General features: G+C 32.2%; 2 protein-coding genes across 2 annotated transcripts in view; one reads left to right on the forward strand and one right to left on the reverse strand.

Annotated features, from left to right (window-relative positions):
* The window catches only part of LOC102593820 (putative late blight resistance protein homolog R1A-3), a 24,227-nt gene extending 23,195 nt beyond the window's left edge, over positions 1-1,032 (reverse strand). Inside the window, exons 1-2 of the mRNA XM_015311653.1 lie at positions 818-1,032; positions 18-265 (exon numbers count right to left, since the gene is read on the reverse strand). Coding sequence (XP_015167139.1) covers positions 18-219 — 202 coding nt within the window. The 5' untranslated portion in view covers positions 220-265; positions 818-1,032. The remainder of the gene's footprint in view (positions 1-17; positions 266-817) is intronic.
* Positions 1,033-6,649: 5,617 nt separating this feature from the next.
* On the forward strand, positions 6,650-12,079 carry LOC102600173 (ran-binding protein 6-like). Its single transcript, XM_015311634.1, has 18 exons — positions 6,650-7,515; positions 7,667-7,867; positions 8,029-8,148; positions 8,360-8,410; positions 8,504-8,638; positions 8,745-8,847; positions 9,151-9,218; positions 9,299-9,439; positions 9,512-9,568; positions 9,793-9,978; positions 10,072-10,164; positions 10,254-10,339; positions 10,416-10,482; positions 10,552-10,618; positions 10,691-10,827; positions 10,895-10,986; positions 11,212-11,278; positions 11,664-12,079. The coding sequence occupies exons 1-18, from the start codon at positions 6,700-6,702 to the stop codon at positions 11,979-11,981; spliced, it is 2,805 nt and encodes a 934-aa protein (XP_015167120.1). The 5' UTR covers positions 6,650-6,699; the 3' UTR covers positions 11,982-12,079.
* Positions 12,080-12,506: the final 427 nt, after the last annotated feature.

Genomic DNA, 12,506 nt, shown 5'->3' on the forward strand with positions numbered 1-12,506 from the left:
TGGGCTGCATAAATTTGGTAAAGGCCACCTCCCTGGAACCAATGAAAGGAGAAACTCATAACCTTCTTTGACTTCAGCAGAAGATAAGTCTGCCCTTGGTCCCGAGACAGTGTCACCGACTTGCATTCCATGTCTGCACAATCTCCCCTCCTTAATCCTTCCTTTTTCATTTGCCCAATACAAGAAAGTACCAAAAAATCTCCTCTCTATTTCAGACATTTGTTTTCCAGCAGAATTTCCTCAGAGTGGATATATGTCGACAGCTCTGCAAGCAAAGAGATTAAAAGCAAATCACATTCTAGGACAAACAATGCATACTCCAACTCTACACCAGCAAAACTCTGGTACCATAATCTAGCTGCTCTTCATATTGCGTCAAATCCGGTGTATCATGAAAAAACTAAACATATTGAGGTTGATTGCCATTTTATTCGCGAGAAGATTCCGGAAAACATGATTTCCACTGGCTACGTGAAGAGAGGAGGGCAACTAGCTGATTCTGTTCACAAAAATGTTGAATGGAACTCGAGTTGATTATCTTTGTAACAAGCTACTATAAAGCTATATGTTTTCTTGTATATAATATTCTAGCTGATTTCTAGGGATTCAGATATCTAGTTACCTTAGTTAGCCTTTTCTTTACGTGTACTTAAATCAGTGTATTCTTTGGATAATATACAAATACAAGCTATACTCTTAAACTTCATTCTTTGATATATAACAATAGCTGATTGCATTATGTCTGCATTCAAAATTATGTAGCAAAAGATGCAAGAATTAATACAAATTAAGTTTGTTATAAAAGTCTATCACATACCTTTTTAACAACTTTGGCAGAGCAGAAAGCAGTGATCTAGGGTTCATCAATTTGTTCCACAATTTTAACCAAAAACAACTAAAGTGGACTTGCTTTTATATGTGTGTTAATCATGGAATACTTTTGAGATTACTTAATATAAAGTATAATGAAACTAAAAATTACAGATAAATGAAGACTATAAAATGATGCAGCTTGATTGTTTCATTCTGGCCACTGGTAATGGATAAGAAATGATTTGTTTTCCTCTGTTTCAATTTGTTTGGCCTATTTTGATATGACGTGAAGTTGTAGAAAGTGAAAAAGACTTTTGAATCTTATGGTCTTAAACATGTCGTGTGGAAAGTTGAAGTTAAAGAGTCGCTAAAAAAAGAAAGGGTCGTTCTTTTTTAAACAGACTAAAAAAAAAAAAGTAGGTTAAACATATTAAAACGGAGGAAGTAATTGAAAGTCTGAACCTACTAAAAAGAAAAGTAGGTCATGAGTCGGTATCATATTAATTAGATCATTGAAATATCTCATGATTTACGGAAGAAAGTCCTCATTTGCTGCTACCAATTTCACCACTTTGTCAAACATCATTTAATTGGCAAAGAAAAGTCAAATAAGACATTTGCAAGTTAGATATTATTCTTGTCATTGATTTCACTCATGAAATTATTCGTGTTAGAAAGCAGAATGAGGTATACCATATAGACTGTATAAAAAAATAGTCTGATAAAAAAAATAGAGCGTTAGCGATCATCTCTTATCGGAAAAGGTCGGAATCTAAGTCAATGATGAAGCAGAAGGATCCTAACTCATTAGCTCTTAAGCTAGCCAAGTCTCTTGGCTCTGATCAGCTAGCTGCTGCACTTCATCCTGACAACAATTGGCCTAAATTATTACTCCCTCCGTCCCATTTTATGTGGCAACATTTGACCGGGCACGGAGTTTAATAAATAGATAAAGACTTTGAAATGTTTATCAAATTGCCCTTCAAAAAAATAGATATATTTTTCTCTCTCCTAATAAATGTATTGGAGTACTCTTTTCAAGATTAAGTGGGACCAACAAGGGTAAAAGAGAAATTATACCTTTAAATACTTACCAAATAAGGAAATGTGACATTCTTTTTGAGACTGACCAAAAAGGAAATGTTGCCACATAAAATGGGACGGAGGGAGTACCAATCTTTTATAGGTGTTTCAGTACTCACTACAAGAAAATGTACATACGACATTAATTTAGTGACATTTGAAATAAATGTTGGAAAATAAAGAATTTTACGATATTTAGGAACAAAATGTCATAAAACAATGACATTTGATGTCAAATGTCGTAAAAATAATGACATTTGGTATCAAATATCATAAAAATAATAACATTTGGTCCAAAATGTACTATGATAATGACATTTATTGCAAAATATCGTTGTTTTTAGCGACATTTAGCAAAAATGTCATTTAAATGATGACATTTGCTACAAATGTCGAATATAATATGACATTTATTACAAAATGTCATTGGTTTTAGTGACATTTAGAAAAAATATCGCTTAAATAGTGACATTTAATATAAATGTCGAATATATTATGACATTTACTGCAAAAGGTCATTGATTTTTAGTGACATTTAGAAAAAATGTCACTAAAATAGTGACATTTGTTGTAAAATGTCATTGATTTTAGCGACTTTTAGCAAAAGTGTTGCTAAAGAAGCGACATTTAATACAAATGTTGAATATATTACACTAGTAGAATTTCGTTTGCAAAATTGTTGCTAAAATAGTGACATTTCATACAATTATCGAATATATTATGACATTTATTGCAAAATGTCATTGATTCGATCGACATATAGTGAAAATTTCGCTAAAACAGTGACATTTTTATACAAATATCGAATATATTATGTCATATGTTGAAAAATGTCATTGATTTTTATGACATATGATGAAAAGTACTGTTAAACGACTACAACATTTTATGTCTACAACCACCCTAGAAAAGTGTAGCCTTTGATAAAAGGCCACACTTTTTGACTTTAAGCCACGCTTTTCCAGGGGTGGCCGAAAGAAGCATAACCTTAGAGTTTAGGCGACACTTTTCAAGTGTTGCCTTAACAGCTACGCTTAAAAGCATAGCCTAAAAGGCAGAAAGGCCACGCTTTGCAGTACCTCATATAGCTTAACATTTCTATCTCATACAACTACACTTTCAAGGGTGGCCTTTGCTTCCTTATTGCCCACGATTTTAAAGTGTTGCCTTTTCTATCTTATGTATGACAACACTTTGAAGTGTAGTCCTTGCTCATGTGCATACCACAATTTACAGTTATTTGGCTGCACTTTTAAGTATGGTAATATTATTTTTACTATAAAATATTTATATGCCACAATTTCTAATTAAAAAACATCAATATTATTTTGCAATAAATAATCTCAAACACTAAATTAGCTAATAAGTAATTCAAATATATAGATTTGTAATAAACTTCAAAAGATAGTATGTCTTGTGTACATACACATACTTGTTTGACAGAGAATTTAAACTAGTTTGTTGAATTAATCCAACACATTGACACTGAAGCAATAGTCCATTACATTGATATATTACACCCTATATTCCTAAACACGTTGAATGGTTCCCTGTATCTAGACGTGAAAATATCCATTATGATGTATTCAAATTGTCTCATTGAACTAACTACATATCTGAAGCTGTCTCACTGCCAGCAAAATGTGTACCTTGTACTCTTTGCTTCAAGTAGTATGAACCATGTCTATTTGACCCTATAAGTAATATGAACTATGTCTATTTGTATAATTTTCACTCGAACCCTAAAGTACTTAGGTCCAATAAACACATTCATCCTATGTGGTGTCCTGTATGATAATTTTGTGTCCTATGTGACGTCCTACATGTATTATGTTGTAGGACGTATGAGTCAACTTGTTCAATTTTATACAAGTTGAAGTGTCTATTTGTGCATGCCAAAAATTGAAGGACATATATGTCAGATGAATTCAAATTTAAAAACATATTTATGTATTATGTCAAATATTAATCTAAAGACATCACAAATATGGCCGTGTAAGATGGTAATCGATCCGTTATACCAACACCAAATGAACAGAAGGACAAATTTAGATGTGCATGAAATACTTTTAATTAATGGTGAAAGATATATACAAGTGAGTAAGCATACATGTGATCTACACTCTAACCAAAAAGAGCAATTATTTTTTGTTGTTGTCAAAATTAATCCTCCAATAATTCCTTTCATCTTCAAAAATTACTTTCACTTTGCAATTTTTTTCTTGTCTTCAAAGCATACTGCTTAAAAATATAGAGAGAAGAGCTAGTATTGATCACTTTGCTATAGTCTGTCTATAGTTTCTTTCAATTGAGTACTAAACAATGACTAAATGTTCTTCTCTTCATTTTTAATTGCACTTAATAGGTACTATTTCCTAATTATTTGGCCACATTTCCTTTTTTAATTATCCCTAATTATTTGTTCATTTTGATAAATCAAGAAATGACAATTTTTTACCTATTATACCCTCAATTAATTACATTGAAAAATGTAGAACTTTTTGAAAATCTTAAGTTTTTATTCATCAACTTCATAATTAATAAGGGTAAAATGGTAAACTCACTATATCAATTATTGTTTTCGTAATAGACGTGTCAATTCAAAAGTGGACAAGTAATTAGGAACATAGTACTCCTTCCGTCCGAATTTAGTTGTCCATATTTCTTCTTTTAGTTGTCCCTATTTAGTTGTCCATTTTGACAAATCAAAAAAGGATAACAAATTTTTTCCTATTATACCCTTATTTAAATGAAGTTGTCATAAATAAAGTAAATAAACTTATGAACTTCCCAACATTGATTAGTTATCTTGAGTGAATTTATTTTGAAATTGTAAATTGTACTATAAGGGTAAAATTGTAACTTCACTATGCTAATCATTGTTGCCTTAATCTGTGTGTCATTTCTAAAGTGGACAACTAAATAGGGACGAGTAATAAACGATGACCAAGAAAGAATAATTAATTATTTTTCTTGTTTTTTCCTCTAATGGAGGACAGATGGAAGATTAATAAAATATTATTTATCTTCTTAAAGTTTAGAGGCCCACTTAATAATTGCTACAAAACAAAGATGCTAATCAGCTAAAGGATATATTGTAGAATAATAATTTATACTCCCTTTGTTCGCTTTTATTTGTCCTAATTTTACTTGACACACCCATTAAAAAAATAATTATTAATATAGGTATTTTATTAAATTGTCCCTATTAAACGATGTTTAGTATTAAGTATTGGAAAGTGACTTGGAAATAGAGTATTTAATATTGAGGGTAAAATATGGAAAAATATAATTGTCTTTTTATGATATGTCAAAAGTAACAAATAAAATGAAAATTTATTTTAGGAATAAGTGAAAGTGAACGAGAGTATTAATTTTATCTACCCGAGTTAAGAGGTTCAAATCAATGATTTCTTTATCTTGTCTTTTTAGCATTGCAATTAGGGGTGTATAAAATCGAACCGAAAATCGAATCAAGCCGTAAATCAAAAAAAAAACCTGACTAGTGGTTTGGTTTGACTTGGTTTGGTATTGGAAAAAAAAATCCGACTATATTTGGGTTGGGTTGGGTTGGTTTTAACTTAAAAAAAACCAACCCGAGACCAAACCAACCCGACATTATATATGTAATTTTAAAATTTTATTTTATACATAAAAATATTTACTTTGATATAATTTTAAAATATTTCTTATACTATTTCATAGTTTTTATCTTTTAATATATTATTTCAAGTTTAAAACTTAGAATTCGGAATGGTCCAATAAAGATTATAGTTCATAGATGTTGATAATTATAATTAAATTTAAATCAAAATCAAATTAATACTAATGCAAAAAGAAAATCAATTCAACACTAAGAATGACAATAATATTGAATATTTGTTCTTTAGTTTTACATTGGTTTAGACAATTAAAATACATAATCTAATTTTAATTTTCCTTAAATATTTAGTAATGTAACTAATACTTATTAAACTTATTTTAGCATGATTTAGTACTTTTAAATTATGATCATTTTCATTATGACTTTGCAATATTTATTTTATATAATGATTTCATTATTATTTATTATTGAATATTTTTGTTCACCAGTACTCATCTCATATTTTGTGTTATTTTTTTTTTAAGAAATACCTTAGATAATTGTATTTTGGTTGGACTAAAGAAATATTTGGAGCACAAGTTAATTATGAAATATGTCTATTTGTATAACAGATGAATGAAGAATATAAAATGATGCAACTTCATTGTTTCATTATGGCCACTGGTAATGGCTAAGAAATGATTTTTTCCCCCTTTGTTTCAATTTGTTTGACCTACTTTGACTTGACATGAAATTTAAGAAAATAAAAAAGATTTTTAAATCTTGTGGTCTTAAACATGTCGTGTGAAAAGTTGAAGTTAAAGAGTTGCTAAAAAAAGATAGGGTCATTCTTTTTTAAACAGATTAAAAAGAAAAGTAAGTCAAATAAATTAAACGGAGGAAGTAATTGAAAGTCTAAACCTACTAAAAAGAAAATTAGGTCAAGAGTCGGTGTCATACTAATTAGATCATTGAAATATCTCATGATTTACAGAAGAAAGTCCTCATTTGCTGCTACCAATTTCACCACTTTGTCAAACATCATTTAATTGGCAAAGAAAAGTCAAATAAGACAAAGTTAAACATTATTCTTGTCATTGATTTCACTCATGATATTATTCGTATTAGAAAGCAGAATGATGTATATCATAGGCTGTATAAAAAATAGTTTGGTAAGAAAAATAGATTTTTAGCGATCATCTGTTATCGGAACTAGCAATATGGATCCTAACTCATTAGCTCTTAAGCTAGCCAACTTGTATAGGTGTTTCAGTACTAATTCCCATTTGACAGAGAATTTAAACTTGTTTGTTGAATTAATCCAACATATTGACGCTGAAGCAATAGTCCATTACATTGATATATTACACCCTATGTTCCTAAACACGTTGAATGATTCCCTGGCTAATCTAGACGTGAAGATCACTGCCCTGACGGCGATGAGTAACTTCATTCAACAGGTGGGGAGTTCAAAAGATAGGGAGAGGTTTCAGGATCTGTTGCCTGCGATGATGGACATGCTGAATAAGGCATTGGAAGAAAATTGTGAGGCATCAGCTCAGTCTGAGTTGGAGATTTTGATTGAGTTGGCCAAGAATGAGCCTAGCTTCTTCAGGATGCAGCTTGTGGTTGTGGTGGGTTCCATGTTTGATATAGCTGAATGCGAGAGTTATGAAAAGAAAACGAGACGTTTGGCGGTTGAATTCGTGATGACATTGGTTGAGGCCAGGGAGAAGACCCCTGGCATGATCAAGAAGTATCCATTGTTTACTGAAAAATATTTTGCAATTTTATTGAATTTGTTAGAGGATGAGGTTTATGACCCTCTCTTGCCTGATCCTTATGATAAATGGGATAACAATTATGATTTCCTTTTTCTTAAGATGTGTTTAAGGCGGTTGTCCAATGCGCTGGGTGGTAAGACTGTTGTTCCTGTTGCCTTTGAGCAGCTCCGTGCTCACTTGGCTGACGACTCGTGGCAGAAGCCATGCGCAGCACTCTATGCACTTGCTCAGATTGTTGAAGGCTGCTCAGAGGTGTGTATTTATTGATACACTACTAAGAATTGCATTTAAACTGATTAGTTAACGATCTTGGGATAGCAGAAGGTCACCTTGATTATACTTTCTTCTGTTATTCTCTAGACTAAGTACTTTGCTTGCTCTCATCTCTTCTTCATTATAATAGGTGATGATTAAGAATATGAATCTAGTGGTGACAATGGTTCTGGATTGTATGGGACATCCTCATCCTGGAGTTAGATTCGCCTCCATGGAAGCAATTCGCGAGTTTTTGAGTTTCATGCGTCCCCATTTTCAAGAACAATGTCATCACCAAGTAGTGCCGGCATTAATTAAAGCTATGGATGATGAGAGTGTACAAGTGCAGGTCTGTATGTCCTACGATGATATGAACTCCTTTGGATGCTAGTATCATATGTCCCAAATTACAGTTGCGAAATTTTCTTACTGAACCTTCTCAATGGGCTTAACTTTAACTTTATTAGATTTAATCCCTGCTCTAACTTTACTATCTTCATATTTTCCTAGGTCAGTGTCATACGCACGGTCTGGCACTTCCTTCACGTTCGCACGCCTGAATATTTGACACTTTACATCCATGGATTACACAATAAATTGCTTCAACTGTCGTCACATACTGTTGCGGTGGTACGTATTGTAGACTAAGTGCAAGAGAAATCAGATCATTTTCTTGAACAATGAACAGACAATATTACGAATACATTAAGGGAAACAACCATAATTTCCAAGTTCCCAATATAATTATCCCGCCCTCCTTTATAAATTCAAAGTTTGTTACTCCCTTGAATGTCCTTGAGGTCTCTACTTGCCTGATTTATTTTTGTTTTTGACATGAAAGGTCCAAAAATCAGCGTCAACTGTACTCAATTGTTTGGGTGAGCATTTTGAGGTATTACCTAGTAATTCTGCTTCAACTTTTATTAAGAGTATGTTGTATTAAGCTGGTTTTATATTTCTATTAATATTAACATTACTTCAACAGGAGTTCTATGGGAACAACTACGAATCTAATAAACCACTTTTGAAAGCTTCACTGGTAGAAGCAAATTTTCCAAGTAAAGATGTAGAGATGATCATGTCAGTGTACGAACCTGGCAGTTCGGTACTTCCAAAACAGGTCTTCCACCAGTTATACCAAATGGATTCTATACATCTCACTGAACTTAGAGCTTATTGTTTATTCGTTTTCTATTTTTCTGTTGTTGACATAATGTCACTATAAGATTATGGAAGCAGTTATGTCATTACAAGGATCACAAGAGGATGATGAGGATACAAATACCATCTACAAGCTAATGGTATGTGTTGTTGAGAATATCGTTAACTAATAAAATGGTGTTCTCTCTAATAGCTTAAGCTTTTAGATGAGATGGTCACACACTTCAACATGTTATCAGAACAGGCAGAGGCCCTGGGATCAAATCTCTTCGCCACCCAAATTAAAAAGAATTTCCACGTGCTAATCAGTCAGAAATTCTTTCAAGATTGGTCTTTCTATATTTCTTGATCTCATTCCAGGTTGTCACACTTGGACTTCTCTCTTTTTCTTTCTTTCTACCCGTGATTTTGATCGCGAACTGAAAATTTAACAAGTGGTTTCAATGGCCTAATGCTTGATAAATGATACAGACTGCTTCAATTTTATTTCCACTTTTGAAATTCCATTTCAAAGGGGTCAGGTTCCATACAGTTTGAAGGTGAGATTTCTCAGGATTTCACATAGTTAATTTCTACCGTCTTTTATAACTATCTGATCAACTCCAAGACTTTTTAATTTGTAATGTTTATAGCGATGAAGCACATTTTGCAATCTGCTAAACTGGCTGATGAGAAAGGGATTGCTCCAGGTGAAAGCCATTCGGATTTCAAGCAGTTTTCAGACAGTATAATACTGAATTTGGTGGAAGCTTTGCATGAGGTTTACTTTTAACATTAAGCTTCTTCTTTTTGGATAATGAGAAAGTAACACTTTGATTTCTATATAATGCAGGAGCTTGAAACAGAGATATATGTACATATGTTGAATACATTACGACTGTGCCTTCAGGTTCGTGATCTTTAAACACTGCTTATTTGTTTTTGATCCAAAGTTTTCAGTGTTTCACTATGAGCTAGGTATGAAGTTTTTTGGAACTGTTGCCTTTAAGTCTGTTGCTTAAAATGTTCCATTAGTATCATCAAAGTGAGAAAATAGCAATGGTGACAAGTCGAGTTAGAATGGCAAAACAGGATTTTTCAGGTTGTATATGGTCCTTGTGTTTCTTCTTTCAGATATGTGGTCCACTTCTCAATAAAGACCAGCTTCGTCCGGTCGTGGATGAGATAAAGCATGTCATTACAGAAAATTTAAATAGCCAAGGAAAACTCAGAGAGAGAGAAAAAACAGAAGACTTTGATGCTGAGGAAGCTGAATTGCTGAGAGGGGAAAAACAGCGACAAGATCAAATAATTTTCCTTGTATGTTCTATTTTAAAACAGGAACTAAAGTGATACACTGTTGTCTATATATTCAAGCATTTTCGCTTTGTTTATGCTGTTATTCTTGAACAGGCTGGTCACATATTACGTAGACTTATCGAATCATTCAAGGTTGTTTTCTTGCCTTACTTTGACGAGCTATCATTATATCTGATTCCGATGTGGGTAAGTTCATTGACATTATTCTGACATGACGTTAGTTTATTTACTATTATTCATATCTAGGATATCTTACTGTTTCCGATTTTGTTAAGGGAAAAGAAATGACAATTCAAGAGAAATCTACATCACTTTATATCTTTGATAGTCTTGTGAAGGAGTGCTCTGAAGCAGCTCTAAAGTGAGTTTAATTTGTCTGTATGAGTTTCTGGTGTATCACCATTTTTATAAATTACTTACTTCTTATGCCAACTTAGGTACTGTGATGTATTTCTACCTTTGCTTCTGAAAGCAAGCAATGACGACAACCCGACAGTTAGACAGGTTTGGATCATAGTGATTGTTTACATTCCTGTTACTCAAGTTGGTTGCTCACAATGACTTTATGTTCAGAAAGCTTTATATGGACTTGGGCTTTATGCAGAATATGATGGTTCTGTTTTCCAACCTTATGTTAGAGGTATTAATATTGTTGAATGTGATACCTTCTAATCAAGCAAGTGTTTTTGTTAACTTACGCGTTTATGTTCAGAGGCTATGTCACGGATCAATGTAGTGATAATGCATTTACGTGCTCGTGAACCTGAGAATGAACTTGCATATGATAATGCTGTTTCTACCCTTGGTAAAATATTTCAGTTTCATCGAGAACTTATCGACTCAGCCCAGGTTTGTCCTTCTCAGAATCCCTAATGTTAAGTCTTGTTATAATTTCTGATTCTGAATCCTTGTGTAGGTCATTCCCATTTGGTTGAATTGCCTGCCTATAAAAGGTGACCTTGCTGAAGCCAAATATGTTCATGGTCAACTATGTTCCATGGTTGAAAGGTATTGGATTTGTTTGGAAACTCTAATATGTTATAACTTTCATAAAATGCAGGATTATTTTATCCAACGTTTTGTTGGAAATATTATATTATCATAAGACTATTTATTCCACCATTTATACCTTAAAATGTGATAAGTTATTTCATCCCGAAATAGTTGATGTCAGGATAACTTATTCCGAACCAAACCATCCCTTAATGATTTATCAAATTTTCTCAATTGCAGGTCAGATAGAGAACTTTTGGGTACCAATTATGAACACTTCCCAAAAATTATGTCAGTTTTTGCAGAGGTTAGTTCCATATCAGAATCTATAGATGCCAGTTTGAGTTGTTTATTTGCTCATGTTACATATTAAATGAGATAAATATTGAAAACATAATTATTAATTTCATAATCAAACTATTAACAATCTTAAAAACACTCATTTCTTTGACTAACTAAACTTAAATACACTCCCGATCTTGCAACATGACCAAAATACATCCCTAATTTAAGGGTGCTTTCAACACTCCTCTATGTAATGTGGCAGATCAGAGATGTATTTAAGTTTAATCTGGTCAAGTAGATATGTGTTTTTAAGACTATCAATAATTCAAGAACGAAACGAACAATTTGTGTCAAGTTTAAGAGTGTTTTTGAATCAAACTAAAGACATTTTTTATTCCATTTTTAAGGTTATATGTGGTGGAAAACATCTTGCTACAGAAGAAACAACAAAGTGTATGATTAATCTGTTGAGGAATCTTCTTAAAGAACTACCACCAGACACTTTGACATCAGCATGGTCATTGATATTGCCTCAGCAAGAAATGGAACTAAAAGCCATTTTATTTCCTGGAATACTTCATGTGGTACGTTTTCACAACAAAACATTTTGTATGCTTGACACTGATACCAATGAAAGCTCTCCCCCTTACTCTTTACCATCCAAAATTGTCAAACTTCTTGAGGAAGAACACCAGAAAAATAGTATTATTGTTCCACAAATGTAACTTATAAACCATAAATTGTATCTTTAATTAAGTTTTGTATCATTTAAGTATACAAGATGATACTATAGTTGATTTGTGGGGAATTGAATATGTAATTATCATTAAACTATCTATTTTATATCTTTTTTACGATTTATCTATCCATTTGGAATTTCTTTATTTTTAATTTTTCATAAGTTGAAATTCATATTGTGGCATATAATTTAAATAATTATTTATTCAAATTAAACAAGTCAAACCTTAAGGACCTAAAATCTAAACCTGACGGCATAAACCATAAACCTTGAGGGGTCGTTTGGTGTGAAAGATAACTTTAAATAGTCCTGCGATTAAATTATAATGTCACTAAATTTGTTGTTTGATTGGCAATTTGGTGATAAGTTATCTCGTGATTAATAATTAATACAAGGATAAATTATCCCTTCCCTTGGGTGGTACAATAATCCCGAGAAAACTTATCACGAGATAAAATGACTAAATGACAAAAATATCCCTTCAAACACTTTTTATACATTACTTTTCATA

The sequence above is a fragment of the Solanum tuberosum genome, unplaced genomic scaffold (assembly GCF_000226075.1).
Source record: "Solanum tuberosum cultivar DM 1-3 516 R44 unplaced genomic scaffold, SolTub_3.0 scf00172, whole genome shotgun sequence".
Lineage (NCBI taxonomy): Eukaryota > Viridiplantae > Streptophyta > Magnoliopsida > Solanales > Solanaceae > Solanum > Solanum tuberosum.